This window comes from Thamnophis sirtalis, unplaced genomic scaffold, assembly GCF_051295495.1.
Source record: "Thamnophis sirtalis isolate CommonGarterSnake01/CBP01778 unplaced genomic scaffold, rThaSir2_p1.2 scaffold_5, whole genome shotgun sequence".
NCBI lineage: Eukaryota > Metazoa > Chordata > Lepidosauria > Squamata > Natricidae > Thamnophis > Thamnophis sirtalis.
Genome location: NW_028261385.1, coordinates 110,790,108 through 110,810,455, shown reverse-complemented (window position 1 = coordinate 110,810,455; position 20,348 = coordinate 110,790,108). Strand labels below are relative to the sequence as shown.

At 36.5% G+C, this 20,348-nt stretch overlaps 1 protein-coding gene across 19 annotated transcripts in view; it reads left to right on the top strand.

The window, feature by feature from the left end:
• The window catches only part of SUPT20H (SPT20 homolog, SAGA complex component), a 39,044-nt gene extending 18,696 nt beyond the window's left edge, over positions 1–20,348 (top strand). For 4 of the 19 annotated variants that reach the window (XM_087716549.1, XM_087716546.1, XM_087716551.1 and 1 more), the window contains exons 14-24: positions 2,957–3,105; positions 6,867–6,899; positions 7,605–7,722; positions 11,295–11,403; positions 11,936–12,118; positions 13,959–14,256; positions 14,743–14,897; positions 15,887–15,945; positions 17,423–17,542; positions 19,181–19,286; positions 20,024–20,348. In XM_087716549.1, the coding sequence (XP_087572675.1) occupies positions 2,957–3,105; positions 6,867–6,899; positions 7,605–7,722; positions 11,295–11,403; positions 11,936–12,118; positions 13,959–14,256; positions 14,743–14,897; positions 15,887–15,945; positions 17,423–17,542; positions 19,181–19,286; positions 20,024–20,106 (1,413 nt within the window). In that variant the 3' untranslated portion in view covers positions 20,107–20,348. Of the gene's footprint in view, positions 1–2,956; positions 3,106–6,866; positions 6,900–7,604; positions 7,723–11,294; positions 11,404–11,935; positions 12,119–13,958; positions 14,257–14,742; positions 14,898–15,886; positions 15,946–17,422; positions 17,543–19,180; positions 19,597–20,023 lie in introns of those variants that run through there. The other 15 variants (XM_087716560.1, XM_087716550.1, XM_087716561.1 and 12 more) reach the window with 12 other exon arrangements.

Sequence of the window (20,348 nt, the reverse complement as noted above, 5' to 3'; positions counted from 1 at the left end):
ACTCCAATACTGGAGGTTTTAAAGAAGAGATTGGACAACCATTTGTCTGAAATGTATACTGTAGGGTTTTCTGCCTGAGCAAAAGGTTGGACTAGAAGACCTCCAAGGTTGTTTCCAACTTTTTCATTCTGCTGATCTCAGGGGCATCGCAAAGTCTCTGATTGATCCAGGAGATGCTCTTTTTCCTAATGACAGAAACAGCCCTGAAACTGCTGAAGTTGGGACAGCTCCGGAACGGAAAGAAAATGGAAGAGAATAGTGTGTTGGATTGGTGAGGAAATTTTATTATGAGAAAAGCGACTACCCAAAGAAAATTAAAACTAAATTAAAATTGAAGACAAAAGAAAACAAGCTGCGAAATTAAGCTACATTAAACTTAGTGTGTTATCCTTTTTTTTAAATTCTCTTTTTACGAATGGAAGTTTTGCAAATGTTTCCTATTTTTTAAATTGAAAGGCTGTTTTTCTTCTACTTTTTATTTTTTACTTTTTCTATATATACTTGAGGATTAAAAATTTCTTGCTTTTCTACGTTTGATTGGATTGGTGTTTTTTTTTAATTAAGAATTTTTCTCCGTAAGTCTGCTATTTAAAAGGGCTGTAATAGCAGAGAGAGAAAAAAGTAACACTGCCACTTTTAAGGCTGGAGGCTGAATCATTGTATTTTCTTTCTGCTCTTTGATCATTGGAGTTCCTTTCAGTTTGTTTATTGAGAGTGATAATAGAAAGAGCATGGTTTGTTTATACAGCTGCTGTTTCGGAGTTTTGCAGTAAAGGCAAAGTTTTGAGTTGAAAGATTATAATGAATAAAAGCCCTTGAATGCTATAGTGGCAGTGTTTATAAGTTGGAAGGATGGCGCAACATGAAAAGAAACATTAATATTGCAAATGATTATGTTTAAAATTCAAAAGCTATTAATAATAACAGAGAAAATTGAGATGAGAATGGATGACACAGAACAAAGAACAACAAAAAGAGATGGAAAAATTTGAGAATATTTATCAAAAGAAGAAAGTTGAGGACAGAGTTTCAAAAATTGAAGGAAAAAAAGAATAAAGAGATAAGAAAATTGTGGATACTGACAGCATACTGAGCGTGATTGGAAATAGTAAGAGTGGACTATGGAAAGGGGAGATAGGTGGACTGGAACTCTACCTCAGACCTCAAAGTACAGAAGAAGAAAAAAGAGAAAATTTGATGGAAGTAAGGAGAAAAATCTTGACTGAAACATCAGTGATAAGATAAAAGATAAGTTGATGAAAGGACAGATGGAGGGTTTCGAGTGCTCATAAGATATACAATGAGCAACAAGTTGCGAAAAGAAGTCCATAAAAGACCCACTAAGAAAACAACCAGAATATTCATTCCACAAATGACACGAGATATAAAACTGCACTAATACTGGAAAGATGCAGGTTGATGTAGTGAAAGTTTATAATAAAAATTAAGTCAAACTTAGTTAAATTTAGAGTATTGTATATAGTCATATAAATGAGTAATATTAATAATAATACATATATTGGTACTAGTTTAAGGCTATGAAATTTTATACAAACTGTAAATGAGGACTACAAGAGGAGACTTAAAAGTATTTGTTATTAAATATAATCAATTTTTATTTAGAATATGTTAGAAAGATGAAATGTTATTGAATGGAATGCTATTATATAGTTTTACCTTTAGGATATTTCATACAAAAGGATGTAAAAGTAATTTATAGTCAAATGAATGTTTAATAATTATAATAATTTATTATATAATATACTGGATTGATGATATGAGAACTTGTTTGAAATGACTTGATAATTTGTGATCTTACATACATTTGAAAGTGAGGACTATGGAAGTGATGCACAAAAACTTTACAAACAAACGACACGCTGTACGTGATTGAAGAAGGTTCTATGTGTTATTTGTTGTCTGTTTTTGTCTGACCAAAAAATAAAAATATTCTTTTTTTTAAAAACAAGAAATGATATATAAAGATTTTTGGGTTTTCGGAAATACCACCCCAAGAAAATAGAAATTAAGAGCTGAAAGAGACACCTGCAGCAACAGAAAAAGAAAGAAAGAGGGGAAGAGAGGAAAAGGAGGGAAGGAAGAGAGAAGGTGAGGAGAGGAAGATAGAAGGGGGAAGCAGAGAAGGAGAGAGGGTAGGAAGGGGAAGAGGAGGAGGGGAGAGGTAAGGGAAGAAGGAAGGGAAAAGAGGAAGGAAGGAAGTAGAGAAGGGAGAGAGGGCGAAAAGGAAAGGAGAAGAAGGGGGTGTCAAAATAGGTGAGGGATGGTAAACAAAACAACCCGAATGGAATATTACAATTCTATAAATAGAATGACAAATGTATTAGAATTATGAATGTAAAAAAAAGAATAATAATTATGTGAATGTATATATATAGAGAACAAAAAATAAAAAAACTTTATTTATATATATATAAAAAGATCCTGGTTGTCACCTTTAAAGAGGATACACACATAATAGGATGTTAGATTTAGTTTTTTACATAGCCCAGTAATCTTATCCATTACCAAATGAAACATATCATCCAAACCAGTGGTGGGTTGCTGTTACCAGTATGCTGATCGCAGTCTGTTTGTGCAAACGCCTGCAATCCACCGCCCCTGTGACAACCAGCTGCTTATTGGGGATCACGCAGGCACTGCACGCTGTGCACGTGTGGGCAATGTGCCTTTTTGGCATAAATACAGCTATAGACCGCCGATGTGCCAAACGAGCCACCGTACTGGTACACTCTCAGCTCCTCCAGGCCACTATTGGTACGGCTGTACCAGTCCGAACCAGCAGCAACCCACCACTGATCCAAACAAAAGAATTTATGAAGACTCTTGTATTCTCAAGACTCCCAAAGGTTGCTGTTCTCTGTACAACTGTATAACAAGCTAAGCACATCATAAATATGTTGTTTAATAGTTATAAGTGTTTTTTTCTATTTCATAGGAAATAAAAGATGATTATGTGTTTGAATGTGAAAGTGGCAATCATTTTCAGAAGACAAAATTGACAATTTTTCAGTCCCTTGGAAATCCATTGTACTATGGTAAAATACAGACTCTTAAAAATGATGAGGATAACGAAAGTCCATCACAGTGAGTACATCTTTCAGTTTTAGAAAAAAACATTGATGTTAATTTTATACTGCAGGGGTGGGTATCTTTTTCACCTTGTGGATCACAACAGATGAGATGTTGTGTACAGGCATATCTATATGCCTGAAACTGACCAGACTTTAATCAATTTTAAAATTGTATGTGCTCTTTGGATAGTTAATCTTATTATATCAGGTTTGAAGTCAATTATTGTTCAATACTTTTTCACAAGTGAAGTTACCGAAGCATTTGGTTTTTATGTCTCAAATTGAGAACTTTGCAGCTGCTTCTGATATATTTTATTCTGTTCCTTTCCTCCCATCAAAATAGTTTTGAATTTTACTTTGTCTTCTGTGATATTGGCTACTCCATCCAATAAGTTCTCAACACATTTTATGAGCATTTCCTCCACTTCTTCGCCCAAAAATGAGCGTAAAGGATCCAGATTTAATTTGAATGTATTTCATTTGATATCTCTTTCCACTCTGATAGGCCATTGATGAAGCCTGAGAAATCTTACTCAGAATACACCCAGTTGGCCACCCTTATCTAGTTTGCAAATTAGCACTGCTAAATGCTTTGCTGAAGTCAACATCTATTATGTCAACAGCATTGCCATAATTTATAAAGGAAGTTATTTTTTTTTAATGATGTAATATTACCTCATTAATTCTTGATATATCCAGGCTGATTTCTAGTAATCACAGCATTGTTTTTAACAGGCTTACAGAACAATGTCCTTATGGTTTCCTCTAGAATCTTGCCATAATATATCTACGTCAGACTGACTGTAGTTTGCCCCCTCTTTTAGTGTTTGCATTCTTCCAGTGATTTCATATTTTACCCCTTCTTCAGGATTTCTTAGAAATAATGGCAGAACATTAATTCTTCTAGAATCTGAAGATTTAAATTCAGTCAATATAAATTCCCAACCACGTTTCTATTAGTCTCAAATTTCAGCTCTGCCTCTTCATCCTGCCATTATTCACATACCCTTGAAGGTGCTTTTTGTTGGGTGGAATCAACAAATCAAAATAGTAGTTGAGTAAGCTCTGTCTTTTCTTCACTATTTGTTAGCATTTTGCTGTCTTCATTGAGCAGGGGATAGTACTAATTCTTTTAATTTGAATATACATACCTACAAAAATTCTTTTTTTCATATTTACTGTTCATACCTTAACTCGTTCTTAATTTTCACTTTCCTGACAGCATGTGGGTTCTGGGTTACCTGTCCTGACTCTTACTTTGTGATCAGGCTTCTTTTCATTTTCAGTTTGTGTGCCTGGTGTGTTTTCAAATCTTCAGTAATGTTTTAGCTGCAATTTCATGTAGGCTGATAGCAATAAAATAGATTTAATTGTTTTAATGTTGTCAGATCAGACTTTTATCTAACCATAATGGCTATATGAGCCAGTTTTGGTCTACTAGTTAAGACATCAAGTTAGAAGTTGTGCTTAGATATGGCCTATAGGCTAATCAATAAAGCTATAACCTAAGTTAGAAAGCAGGAGACTGTATGTTCAAGTCCCACCTTAGCCATGAAAGCCAGCTGGGTGACTTGGGCCTGTCACTGTCTCAGCACAGCACACCTCTAAAGGTTGTTGTTGGGAAAATAGGAAGGTGGGTTGAATATGTTTGCCACCTTGAGTTATTTCTAAAATAATAAAGGCAGGATAGAAATAAATAAATAAAATATATATGTTACCCTCAATTTATGACCATTCTGCAACCATTCAAAATGAAACAAGGTATTTATGATTCATGCCCAAAGTTACAGCCATTGGAGCCTCCCTATGATTGCATGATCAAAATTTAAGGGCTTGGCAGCCTGCCCACATTTTTGACCATAGGGAGGGGCTGCAATGCACCACCCACTTGTGTATTTGCCCTGCCTTGTTGAGCAGCAAGTAAAGCCAAAGCTTTAGCCACAAAAACTTTGCAAAAATGGCAGGAAATGTTGAGTCCTAAAAGGAGTCAAACAAACCTCCAAGGAACAAAAGAGAGAAGCTTGCTTACTAGCGGAAAGCAGAACAAAGCAAAATGAAGCAAGAAAAAACAACCCAGAAGCAGAGGAAGAGCCCAACTAGATGAGGGTCGGAGCGCTGCATTCCTGTGCCACAAAGGCTTCCAAACAAGCCTATTTGCTTGGCTGTAGTGAAATCCTGATGTTTGAAACACCAGGGAGGAAGCTTAGTGATCCATCAATTGGTGGCATTTTGTAAAATATGAAGAAGCCCTGTTTATGGACTAGGCCTCTGCTCCAATCAGCTGACAGTTGAGACTGCAGATCTTTCCTAGCTCTTGCTAGACTTTGGGGGAACCAGCCCGCTGCATGCAAAGTTGGCAGCTCTACAACCAGTTTCCGCAAATCATCTCCTTGCTTTTCTTCCTCAAACTCACTTTTTTTCCCAATAAAGAAAATAGAAAAAAAGCTGAGGGGGGCAGGCTTGTGGATTTTTCTCCCCCTCCCAATTAGATCTTGAAACTAAACTCTCCACCTCTGTCCTCTAATCTTGATCCCCTTTAACCACTTAATTTACTAAATTTACTGTGTGCCTGGAAAGGAAGTGACAAAATCTGCAAGTTACTTACTGTGATAAGTGATTGGCAGGCTAAAGAATAGAGGGAAAGGTTTTAATTTTTTTAAAGGAAGTGGGGGGGTTATAAAGGAACCAAAGAAACCCTTCTGGGGGTTGTTTGTGGAGAGGTGAAGAAAAATACTTTGCAAAGCTACCAAGAACTCAACACATGAAGCAAACAGTATCAGCAGAAGCTGAGTCCTAAAGCGAGTCAGACAACAGCAAAAAGCTTTCCAAGGAACATTTCCAAGCCTTTTGCTGCTTGCCTGACTCCCTTTACAAACCAGCTTATTCTGTGACTGTTTGCTGCATGTACTGAGTCATCCTTAACTTTGGAAACAAACTTCCACGCAAACAACCATCCGAAGGATTTTCTTTGCTTCCTTTTCCTGTTTTTGGCTTTGCAAAGCTTTTTTGCTGCTTGATTGACTCTTTTTTGGAGTCAGCTGGGTGAGTCCCAAGGCACCCCATGCTCCGCTTTAACACCTCCTGGTGTTTACCAACCCCATCAGGGAGAGCAGGGAGTAGGCATCATTAAAGCCATTGCACTAAACAGCCTTCATCACTTATGACAGTAATGGGAGGTTCCATTATGGTTGTAAGTCAAAGACTACCTATACCTATTTCTGAAAGTATCCACTGTATAAATCTCTGAAAATTGCAGCTATATTTTTATAAGACACTGGTAAAGTCTTTTTTAGCCCTCCTGTATTTCCACCCTTTGGCAGAACAGGAACTTTCCACACATCATTGCTATGTATGTTCAGTTGAAAAGGCAGATCTTAATAAATAAAGTCAGGATGGATGGCGTATAGCAGAAACAAGTTCATGGTGAAGGGAATAGTAGAGGTATCAATGGAAATATTTGGAAAATATTTGTTTGGAAAAAATAATTTAAGGAATGGGGTGACTATTGCCCAGGTTTTGGGGCATAAAAGTGTAAAAAGTGTTGAATCAGACCACATTTAGTCCAGCATCCTTTCCATGCTTTGTAATAGTTCATATATTTAGTTTGAGAGAAAGAGAAAGAATTAGCCAGTGAACTATCAGAGATTAAATACTGCTTGAAGTTGGGTTTTCGCGTTAAGCAAACTTCATGTATGTTCAGCTCAGTTGATGTGACATATATAATCTATATTGTATATTTATTTAATTTTAATTCGTGTATTATATTGTTTACAGTTTTCTTATTGGCTCAAAGTCGGAAGCAGAAAGGTAAGTACCTGATTACTATTTGCACGATTCTACGGGTAGCTGGGTTTGCTCTTGCAAAAACTCCTCAGATTGGCTTTATGTTTTCTTTGTTCTTTTTCTTGGAAATGAAGTTTGTCTTAAAACCTATGATCTTTGCCTAGAATATACCTTTTTCACCCATCAAATGCATATATTGTCAGAATAGGATAGTGTTAACACCAAGTATTGGGGTGTAAGGTTAGGATGTTGTCCACTTTTGTGGCATGGAATGTTTTGCAGAAAATTTAAGTAAAGAACTGAAGTGTAGTTCTAAAAGATAGGTATAATCCTTTGTATTTATTGTTTAAATTGCACATTCTGTATTTCAAAGTGTCTAATTTCTTCCTTAATTACTTTCTTTTGTTATCCATGCTTCTCTTGTCATTATATACTGTAATTACAACAGAAACTCAGGAACTGTTCTTAGAATCCACTCAAACATTAAACTCAGAATAAAGAAAAGTGCTGAATTAGAATTTGTTTCTAAAATATGATTGTGTAGAAGAGTAGAATATCTTCCATAGGGAATATTTTTAGTAAGCTTAAATACACTGTTTTCATTCAGTACCTTATGTATATAAATTAATAGCCAGCAGAAATATAAAAATAAGCAGATCTCTGCTATTGTTCATTATCTAGATAGAAATTCTGCAATTTCATGAAAGACATATTTATCTCATGTTATAGAGTAGTCAACCAATACCAGGAGCTGGTTCAAAATGAAGCTAAATGTCCTGTGAAGATTTTTCATAACTCAAGTGGATCAATCCATGCCAGTCAACTTTCTCCTGGGAAGGAACTAGAAGTAAGTCATTTTTAACTATTAGAGGATAACTTTGTACTCTCAAAAATATCATAGTTTCATTTAAGCCCTGTCTAAAAAACATGCAAATTCATTTTTTATTAGTGACTTAATTACATGACTTTCGCCTATTCATTCTTTATAGATGAATTGCATTATTATCCTCTGGTGCTAGAATGCCGCCTGGGGGCTGCCTGACATCTATATCTCTTCAGTTGATCTATTAGATGATTCAGCGGCGTGCACTCCTCCACTGCTGTTTGTAGCGTTAACGTCGGTTTTGCCAGTAATCGTCTCTGTAACCGAACATCCTGAACCCCACAGACCAATCTGCCTCAAATGGCTTCGTCTAAGTTGCTAAATCCGGAGTAGATAGCTGCCTTCTGGAGGGCCACCATATAACATAGACTCATCTTCTGTCTAGTCCCTATGGTAAAAAGCATGTCTTCTGGCAATGCAAGATGGTCGGGGGGTGTAATGTTCCTGCAGTTTACACAATAATATGTCCCAAGGATTAGGGTTAGGGTAGGGTTCTAACTGTCTGAAGGAGTTGGGGCGTGATGAGGGCCCTTGCCATCTCAAACACTTATTTTCCACAAATGCTCAAGAAAAGCACTTGTTTGAGATTATCTGTATAGTCATTAGCTTCCAATATACAGTTAAAAAGCAATAGCAATAGCAATAGCAGTAGACTTATATACCGCTTCATAGGGCTTTCAGCCCTCTCTAAGCGGTTTTACAGAGAGTCAGCATATTGCCCCCAACAATCTGGGTCCTCATTTTACCCACCTCGGAAGGATGGAAGGCTGAGTCAACCCTGAGCCAGTGAGATTTGAACCGCTGAACTGCTGATCTAGCAGTAGCCTGCAGTGCTGCATTTAACCACTGCGCCACCTTGGCTCTTGCATTAAGCATTAAGTAAGAATCCCACGTCTGTGTTTCAGGATCAAATGGTGCAAACTGTGGTGGGTTAGCCATTATCTTTCCAAAACAACATAGTCGCCACTGCTTCTTAATCTCTGGGACCTCTCAATTAACAGTTCTCAGTGTTGGCTCCAAGCTCAGGAATCCCACCTTTGTCGCCAATGCAATGCTGTGCGTGGAGGAGCACATTCCAGCAATGCTATTTATTCAAGATAAGAGCAGACTACAAACTAACCTCAGTTTCTGGCCGACAGCTCCTTTTAAAAGAAGCTCTCAGCCAATTAACCAATAACTTTAAAATACATCCCACACTTGACGGCAGTAGGAAAAGTCTCTGCTCATGTCTGCGTGGACATATCACTAAGCACTATTGTTATTACTATGAAAGGCCGAATCAACCTTGAGCCAATCAGGATCAAACTCCTGGCTATGGGCAGAGTTAACCTGCAATGCTGCATTCTAACAACTGTGCCGCCACGGCTCCTAAATTATAAACTAAGAATTTGCTTTCATGAAATACAATAAGCTAATATTATTGTTTATTTTTTCTCCTTCAAGTGGGGAGAAACAAAATGAAAGTATGGTTATCCACATCATTCTGAAGGTCATTCACAATAGGCCACTCCCACCAACATTGACAGGGTATGCCACTTGAATATGAATTGAGAATAAATCCCACTACTTACTATCAGTGATGATGTTACCTAGTTTGGATAATGAAATGTCTGCAAGAAAACAACCAAGCTTAGAAAGGACCCCACATTTCAATCCTGAGTTACAAATATTCTCTTTCATTGGTTATTCACAAAAAGCCAGAATTTTCCAGAATTCTTAATTATTGTGATGTGCAAATATTGAATTGTCTAGAAAAGATATCAAGAAATAGTTTGTCTGATGGTCATCTGAATAGAATATAGGGAATCTTCAACTTGTGACTATTCAGCAACCATCCAAAATTTTGATGGCACTGAAATTACTATCTGTATCTGAATTTAATGCCACAGCACATTCCCATGGCCACGTGAACAAAATTTGGCTTACCCTTACGAGTGACACAGGGATGCTACAGCATCTCCCGCCTTTCTTTTGCCCCCATCCTACCCCACTAGTAGGCTTGGGCCTACCCCTACCTGGCTGAGGCCCTGCAGGCCTTGGGCATGCCCCCACCCTATTATAGGAAAGCCATGGGGTGGATCAGCCAGTTCTTCCCCAGTGATTTGTGCAATATGTAAGTAGACTGAGCCATGATGGAGAGAGGATGGTGGGGGACCTAGCAGGGTAGAAAGCAGGTCCAAGGCCTGTGAGAATCAAGTAGGGTGGGAGACAGGTCCAAAGCCTGAAGGGACCCATTAGGGCAGAAGGCAGACCCAAAGTTTGTGCGGAGGTAGGAACATGGGTGTGGAACCCATTGGGATGGTGGAAAGAGTACAGGTTGCCTCAGGAGGTTCTGGGATGCTGGGAACTGCAGTGTGGGCCTATGCCTGTGCCAGGTCTCCTGGGGCTTCCCCCATCCTCTGCGGCACCCCATTCTCTGCTTAATAACATTGTGGGGAGAACAGGGATTGTGGCTGTTAAGTGAAGCAGTCATGTGGGTGCCTTCTTTAACAACCGCCATGACTTATGATTCTAATGGGCAAGCCATTACGATTTTAGATTATTGAGGTGAGGGCTTGAGGAGAATCATATGTAAAGTTAAGGAGGTTGTTCACTTTCACTTTAATCTTCTTTCCTAATATTTTATACTATATGTACTTTAACAAATAAAGAAAGCATTTGCAAATATGATCATCTTCCTTAATAGAAATAAAGCCTGAAAAGTATTCATCTAGAAGAGAAAATTAATATGTGATGCAGAGGTGGCATTCAGCCAGTTCTGACAGGTTCTGGAGAACCGGTAGCAGAAATTTTGAGAGTGGGGAGGGAATGGGGATTTTGCAGTATCCTTCCCCTGCCACGCCCACAAAGCCACACCCACAGAACCGGTAGTAAAAAAAATTGAATCCCACTACTGATGTGATGGGAAAATAATAAAGATATCCCAGAATTCACAAGCAACAACACTGGTTGGGGAATTCTGTGAATAGAAGTCCACACATCTTAATATAGCCCATTTTCTAAGGGCTAAAACAATTGGGATAGTTTTAAAGATGAAAAGAGCTGGGTGGATTATTTTTCTTTTAACGACTTCGGAAAACAAGTTCATATTCAATTTTTGATAAAAATATAAATATGACAATCTGTATATTAACTCATTTAATATCATCAGATCCAATATTAAATGATTCAGAATTGAATTAATCGCATCGAATTAAGCTTTTTAAAAATATTCTGGGAGATCACTCAGTATAGATCTGAACTCTAGGCTCAGGGCTCAAAGTTTAAATGATGATAAAATGTGAGATGAAAGTGTTTTGTCGTATGGAGACAGGTTTCTTGGTTTGACTGGTTTGATTAAAAATAATTCCCCAAAAGTGAGATCTTTTTAGGAATATAATAAAGAGCTCAGGAAAACTCTACTAATAATGTTTATTCCCATTCCTGAGAAAATACAAATACACTAATTTTGACTTGCATTATCAGTTTCCATATTTGTTTGTTAGAATTACTTCTGTAAATTTATTCTGACTCCAAGGTTATATGCTTGATTTTAGCAGACTGAGGGTGTGGCAGGTTATATACAGTCTTCAGTGTTGGGAAAAGGTGTGAAACACAGACCACCTCCCATCAAGCTACCTTCAAGTTCAGCAAGCAGTTCTTCAGGTAAATATCGTTTCAAAGCACCTTCCATTTGTGTTGAGAAGATATGTGTGGAATAAGTTTTGCCTTACTTGTTTAGATTTCTTAGTGAATCTTTTAGGGAATGTGAACATATATTTATGATCTTATTGATAAGAAAAGTATGGGCAATTGCAAGGAAGTTATTCAGAACACACTCCCCTTGCATAATAATAATATCCTGTCACTCACCTGATGGATGAGCAGACTGGAAACTAGGAAAACAGGACTTCTGTGGCAGACAATTTCTCACAGTAGTAACATTGCTTGGAGGTGGGGGGGGGGGGGAGATTCAGTTTCCTTCCAGTAGGAATAGTGAAACTGCAATCTAAAGAACTTACTTATGTTCCAAACAAGTGCAAAAAAGTGAGGCGGTCTGCATCCTTTTTATAAGCAAATATTGGACTGTATAACTAATATGTACTGTAGAAAAACTGGGGAAACAACTCTAGAAAATGAAATACTCTTTCTGATGTTGGTTCACAGAACAAATCCATCTATTAATTATGCTTTTCAGGTAATATTTTTAGTCCACAGCAGTCAAGCAGTCATCTCAAATCCCCAACTCCTCCTCCTCCTCCTCCTCCTTCTGCTCTTCCTCCTCCTAAGCCTCCCTGTGTATCTCGGAAGCAGTCTCTGGATCTGAACCAATTGAGCATGCTTTCTTCGACTTCTGTGTCTCCTGCAAGTGCTTCACAAAGTGAGTCCCGTCCTAAATTCTCCATTAAATCTTCATAGGCATCTTAGGATAAACTTCCTAACCAGCTGATCTGGAGAAACTAAATATCACCTGTCCTAAATTGTGTATTAATTGTGCAGCACAAAGCAGGCCTCTTGTTCACTGTATGTACTTCGTTTGCTGTAACTGTATTTGGTTCTTCTGTATAATTATATATGTATGCACCCTCTGTGTATACGTTTTGACTCATTTTATGCAACTAACTTAGGTCTGACTTTCATATAGCCTGATAATTAATGTAATCATAGAAGTTTCCAAAATACATATCTTTTTCCACTAATATGTCAACAGTAGCTCATTAAGACCAATTTTAATTTGCATATTTTAAGAAAGTAAAACTATTTGAATGTTATCAATTATGGTGTAATTGTATCTCTATATGTGTATATAACATGATCAAGTCCCAATATGGTAATAAAATAAAGTTTATAGTTGATTTTTTAAAAACACTCCTATACTGTTTTACAAATCATTGCTGATATCAAAATCATTACAAATCAAAAATATAAGAATAGCTTCAGGATATTAGTGCAATCTCTTAAATATCTTCAGAACTGTTAGCTGGTTTGGATTTTTCAGCAGCATCAATTTGATAAATCTCACAATAAAAATAACAACTGTGGGTTTTTAACCACCCTTTGAAATATATGGGAGGTGGGGAGGGATCCCTTAGAACAGGGCTGTCAAACTCGTGGTCCGCGGGCTGGATATGTCACGTGCTGGCCACGTCCACGCCCAGTTTAGCAAAGGGGGGGAAAGTCACGATATGTCACGTGATGCCACAAGTTTGACACCCCTGCCTTAGAGTATCTTTTAAACATTTGTCTATTCAATTCTTTGTCTGCCACATAATGTAGTCCTGTGATTTGCATGTTGCATAATCTAAAATTGTCAGAAGGAGGCTTAACAGATGCCATTTTTATGCCTTCCAGTTTTGCACAAAGAAACATAAAAGGAGCTTTGATAAGTATTCCCAACTATCTGATTCAACTAATTTTCATTCCACTCCTTATACTGTATGTTGCTGCTAAATCCCAGGGACTAGATTGGAAGTCAAAATAGTTTCCTGGAAGAAGGCAATGTCAAGAAAATTACATTGGCATGTCCACATATTCATGAGGAACCAAACTCAACTTGTAGGAGAGTTCTTTTTTATAGATGTGTAAGTGTTGTAGTATACTTGGTCCCCAGCTTTTAGACATTCACATTTTTTTTCTTTCTGCAAAACATGAATGCTTAAAAAAATAGCTTTAGAACTTTTGGATTGTTTTAATTCCATTGATTCATGCCAATTTTACATTTTAAATGAAATCATTGATCGTTGCTTTCTTTCTGTCTGCAAGTTAAGGAAATCAGTGATGGATAATTATTTGTATTTTCTTTTTCACTATCCATATTTTTATTCAAGCTGCTTTTCTAATGTTACATTATTATGCAGATGTTAGAGATTTACATGTTACTATGTTAGATGACTCATTTATTGTTAATAGCATTTTAATACTTTAAATACTGAAATTGACATGAGATATTTAATAGCAGAGGAGTGATGTAAATGTGTCAACAATGTTAGAATGATTTAATGGAATAAATAGAACTGGAGTTGCAGATTAAGCATAGTGACATTTTTGTCCATTGGCTTCATTCATCAAAAACGCAATTATTAACAGAATTGGCTGGGCTGGTGGTGGTGTTTTAAGGTGGAGTAAAATATCAAGCTAAGTAAGAGTCCACTAACCTTAGTTTTAAAAAAGGACTGGCCTTTTATAACAAACGAGTGCTTTTTATTTTTCTCAATGAGCAGGGTCTGGAACTCCTAAGCCAACTACTCCTACTCCAACCAACACCCTTTCATCGACCCCACACCCTGATGCTCAGAGCTCATCTCTGATTACCCTTACTCCCCAAGATTCAGGCTTCACCCCTCAGCCCACTTTGCTTACCCCGTTTGCTCAACAGCAAATGTCTCTGGGCCAGGCATTGCCTGTAATGACCATTCCTCTTTCCACCATGGTAACTTCCGTTACTACAGGAACATCTTCCAACCAGGTCATGACAAACACTGCAGGACTTAACTTCATCAATGTAGTGGGCTCTGTGTGGTAAGTTGGTTATTTTATAGTTTAGAGTTACTTTCCACCATGTTCCATGTTGCTGTGAGCCAACTGATGAGTGATGAACTTGAGATGGGTTAACCAATTAATGAAATGTAACATATTTTAGTGCATTTATTTCATTACATGTTCTTAAACATTAGTTGATCATAATTATGAGAACATACAAAAAGTTAACTTTTAGAATAAATTTTAGAAAACTGGTTGAGACTAGTATTTTTATTATTGTATTATTTCTGTGTATGGGTAATCTGTCCTCCATTCTTACCATCATTGGAGTTAGAATTAAGAATAAAGAGAGCATCTGGCATTCTATTCATTCCTTGAGTACTGTTCACATGTTATGTTGTTTAGAAATGGTCTAGATAGCTTTGGATGGAATACAAGGAAAGATTTTGTTGTAACTTGATTAGTAAAACTGCATTAGTATTTCATGCCATGTTAGTCTAATTCTTACCTATTCCTTTTGTACAGTGGAACACAAACATTAATGAGTGGTTCAAATCCCATGTTGGGGGGTAGTACTGGTGCACTCCCCCCTGCAGGTATAAACCTGAGTAATATTTTACCTTCAGGAAATCTGATGCCAAATGCACTCCCTGCTGCAATGCAGCATAACTCTCAGCCAGGTCAGTATGAAAATCAGACATGCTGAAATGGGATGATGATGATGAAGCCTATTGAAAGTGCAACTTGGAAAAAGAATCTAGAAGGTTATTAACTAGTAAATTGCATAGTGATGGTCATTTTGGACTTGATTTACAATTAACACCATCTTAATTATTGCCCTAGTGGTAATCCTTTAGAGTTTTAAGTTTTGTAAGCATATGCAACTGAATTTTCTAATCAGTGACACAGACCCAGACAAATTCTAGGATTCATTCTATAGCATGGTATAGTTTCTGGTAATTCTACTTTCTTCTCAATCATCTGTTGATATTTATATGGTGCCACTGATCTTCCAAATAACCTGCTGTTAATCAAGTTTTTGATTTAAAATTAAAATTATTTATGTAAGCATTTTAACTTGCTACAATGGTTTCATAATTTTAGCATTTTATGGAATGTTTTATCTGCTATTATGCTTTCAGTTTGTGGTCTATTTTTAATCAGTTATTATAAGAGCATTATATTTAGGATTTGTAAGCATTTCTTGTGAAGTAATATAAATATAATAAGCTAATTCTGTTCTGTTTCATGTATATGCCTTCTACCCTGACATGGCAGTAGAAAAAAACTACAGTACTCTGAAAGCTTGAATCATTGCTAGGATTTAAATATTAAGGTTTTTTAGTTCAGTTTACTGAAACAAGATACATTGTACAGTTTCAGTGCAAAGTAACTATACTTAAATTTTAAAGCTCATATAACTTTTTATGAGTTTTAAATACTAAAATATTCCAAATTTTAAAGCTGAGCTTTGAAGTTGGAATATTTTAGTATTTAAAACATCTTTCTCATTAGAGGAGGTATTTTGGAAAAAAATAGTTACTTCTGTTGAAATAGCCAAAATAGCTTTTGTCAATATTAATGGTTAGTTATACTGTTCACTTCCACTTTAGATGTAATTAAAAGGAAGGGAAAAAACAAAACATTTTCTTATCTAAATTAATCTCAGCAGGTGTCCCTTTTGGTTTAAAAAATGCTCCAGGCCTTCGCCCATTGAATCTTCTACAGGTATGATAATACACTTGGGCCTGTTTTTCTGTATGATTTCTCAAGATATTGAGTTGGAAAATTACCAGTAGATGTAAATACAAACACCCTTATGTCCATTGACTAATTAGTAAAACATATCCTGTCAAAAATACAGAAGGATATATTTCTCTTGATATGAGGTTGGAAAAAATGTGGGGGGAAAAATTTCATCGCAAAACATTGAGACAAGGAAATTGTGAATCTGCAAAGCCAATTCTCTATTTCAAATCTGCAAAAATGTGGAGATTTTGCAACTGGGGTTAGGGGACCATCCCCCTGCCTAACTATCTCACTGCCCTTGTTATTTTAATTAATTAGTTCAAATTTATTGACTGCCCAATGCCAATGACTTCAATGTTGGGATTCTCATTGAATTATCCATGCTTTTCTTATATCCTTGCTTTCTGTATGGGCTTACCCTTGAAATATATCCAGAAGCAAGCTTAAATATATAGCTGCTGATTTGTATACAATGTTGGCAATGCTTTTAATATTTATAATGGCTTTGGAGTTTCATTATTAGATGGGCTGTCTAAATGAAAATTTTCTTACTTTCTGAGATACAACTTTGGACACAGAGAATGCTATTTCCTGTGTTGCTCTCACATATGCTTCCTTCAAAACCACACTCAGACTTAACTCTGCTTTCAAAAAATACTGAAATACATCCCTCTTTTGATGTGTATTTTCAGGTTGAGTTAAATAATTGCTTTTAACTGTTTTTATAGAATTGTATTTGTTACTTTTAGTGCCCTGTATGCAAAAAGATGGACCATAAACAAAGTACTGCTATTTCACAAAGAAAAGTTGATGAGCTAGTTCTATGGGACATCCAACAAACTAGATTAAAAGCTCTGCTCAGCACTTGTGCATTTGCACCTCTTACTCCTGCTTCCAGCTGTAACAGAGATTTCAGGCTTTGATCTAGTTGGAAGTAAACACATATGTTTTACCTAATGGAGAATAGAATTAGTTGATGTAGGCCAGTGTTTTTCAACCTTTTTTGTGGAAAGGCACACTTTTTTCATGAAAAAAATCACGAGGCACACCACCATTAGAAAATGTTAAAAAAATTTAACTCTGTGCCTATATTGACTATATATAAAGTAATTTTCCCACGGCACACCTTACACTATGTCACAGCACACTAGTGTGCCGCGGCACAGTGGTTGAAAAACACTGATGTAGGCAATATGGATTCTGTGCACATGTACATCTATTTTTGCATAAAATGATACTTGCTGTGGAAAACTACTTTGGTTACTTTGATTTAGGCTTCCTTTTTGCTGTGATTTTCTTTGTGTAAAAAAAATTAGTCCCAATTTTCTTGAAATGGAAAGGGACTAAGGACACTGGGTGGTCACAGTTATGAATTCTAAATTCTATATATTTGTGTGCATCACAAGTAACACATGCAACCCTCCCAACACCTAATTTCTGTCTAAACTTTTAACAGCTTGCAGGTGGCTCACTGATATTCAATCCTCTCCAGCAGCAGCAGCAGCAGCAGCAACAACTCTCCCAGTTTTCATCTCAGCTGCCTACAACTTCTAGTCCTCAGCTACAGGGAGATCAGGTAGGCATACCCATTAAGAATAAAATAATAAACAATAATACATGCTGTCTCATGTTTGCATGTACCATGTTTCCCCTAAAATAAGACCCACCCCAAAAAGAAGCCTATCGTGTTTTTGAATGGATCAAAAGAAAATAAGACATGGTCTTATTTTCTAGGAAACACAATAGATATCAACATGACTCCTTTACCGTATTTTTGGAGTATAAGATGCACCAAGGTTTTGAAGAGGCAAATTAAAAAAGTTTTTGCACTCTGCATACTTCCCCAAAACAGCCCATTTTTTGTGAAAACAGACCCGTTGTTTTTTTTAAAAGGTCATAAATACCCCTTAGGACACTTGTAGAGTGTTCCGTGGGGGCAAAAATAAGCAAAAACCTGCCATTTTTTTGCAAAAATGGGCCCATTTTTTGCCAAAAAGGCATTAGGAAGCTTATAGAGTGCTCCTGTGGGCCGGGGGGGAAATTGAGCAAAAAACAGCCCATTTGTTGCTCATTTCTGCCCTCCCCAGCTCCCAGGAGCTCTCTGAAAGCCACCTACAAGCTATGTACGGCCATTTTGGTGAAGGACAGGGTTGATTTTCAGCCTCTTTTTTTTTTAGGGAAAAAGGTGCATCTTATACTCTGAAAAATATGGTAATTTAAATTTATGATATCACTGGGGAGTTAATCTCTACAATACAGTGGAGCTGTCTTCCAAGAAAAGCTATTGTGTATGTGTGAAAGTTTCTATAATGGCTGGAATCCTGATAATGCAATTTCAATTCACATGGAATGTTGGTTGCCACAGGGAGCATTCCCATACTTGCAGTTATATAGTATCCTTAGACAGCCAGATGTTTTCTGACATACCAATATCACAACATTCCATAGAAGGGCTGTTTAACATTGTTCATATATTCAGTAGCACATGCAGTAGCATTTAATAACAGCATTTATGCTTACGTAACACCACATAGTACTCCACAGCACTCTCTGGGTAATTTACAATATAGAAGCATTATTTGCATATTACTCCGACAATCTTGCTCCTTATTTTACTGACCTCAGAAGGATGGAAGGCTGAATCAACCCTTGAGCCTCGTCAGGATTACTCTACCCAATGATCCTGGATATTTCCACTCCAACTTCACCCTCCATTTTCTGGGCAAGTTGGTGCAAACAATGGTTTTGCTCCAGCTCTAGATTATCCTGGAGGAAATGAATTATCTGGATCTGTTTCAGTTCAGCTTTAGGCATATATTGGAGGGGAGTTATTTCTGACTAAGTGTTAGCTTTAGTACCTTCTAGAACTATATTCTGCATTGTTGCAGCTTCATTAGTTCTCATTAATTCACAGATGACAAACTGAACTACAGTTAAATAAAGAATTTCTGTTTGAGGTATGTTTATAAACTAAGAATTCATGATGTATATACTTAAGTATGGTTTCCATCAGAGTTAATAAAATAAAGTTTCTGCTATAAAGTAAAATCACTAAGAAGTATTACTGAAGCTGTCTCATTTACAAAATTTTGTTTTCAGTGAAATTCACTATTTATGTATCAAACTAAGAAATGCTTTGAAATGTATTTCTTCCTAAAGGAAAATAAACTGTACAGATCATAAATACGTTTTGATACATCAACTTTTTTGCTAGGGTTCTGAGGAAGCATCCCCAAACCAGGATCAATCTTTATCTGTTCAGCAAACTGCTGTTGTTAACTTGACTGGAGTAGGGAACTTTATCCAACCTCAAGCAGCAGGTACGTGTGTTGAAGAACCAGCTTTATGGAGTCTTCCCGTGCAAAAATGAGGAGACAGATAAACCTCCAAGTGGCTTCAACAACTCTCTAAAAGGATGTAAATGACCAGCTGTCTACAAGGAGTATAAATCCTTCCATTCCCCACCATCCAGCCAAACCTGAAGAAGCTTCTTGGATGAGAAGGGAAACTCCTTCAAAGAAAATCAAGGAAATCTAGTTGCACTCTAGTTGAAAAAGCGCCTTTGGGACAACCATGACCTAGATGAATGAAAATCTCCATAGACAGAAATCCAATTAGTTTACATTTTGTGTAGGTATAGTTTGGATCCTCTAGGGGCATTAAATACATTGTGTGGCCATAGTTTGCCACATAGTCTCTGTTTCCATTACTATGTTGTTATTCTTACAAAAAGAAATCAAACACAGATGAGCTAGGTGCTTAAACAGTAGGATTACTGTAACAGAGACAAAATAGTCTGGTTGAATTCCATATATTCCTATGGCTAGTGCACTAGATATGCCCTTTAAGAGTATTTTAATATACCTTGATATCCATAACATTTAAAATCTAAGTAAATTATTTCAGTTAATCATTAACTGAATGATTAAATCCTGTATTATAGTCTTTAATCTTATATTAGTTTTTAATATTGCATTATTTATTTCATTCTTTTAAAGATAAAAATGAAAATTTAAAAAATAAAACATTTTTCTTTTTTTCTTGACAACAACTACAGTTCTTTCTCCATCAAATGGTTATGGCGGTAGCAGCATAAGCAGCTCTACTACTACATCATCTAGGTACCCAGTCAAAAAGTAAAAAGGGGAAAAAAAACTTCACTGGTATCAAAATCCTGAAACTTGCATTTGAGAGAGATGTATGTATTCAATAATAATATTTTTAAAAAATGTTTTTTAAAAAAATAAACTGAATTTGTAGCTATCCTGAGGCATAGCAATCGACTGAAATTTGTAAGAAAGCTATACTGTTTTAAAATGAAATTATTCATCTGGAAATGTTACAAAAATTTCAAGATTAAATGATATTGTGAAATAATGGAA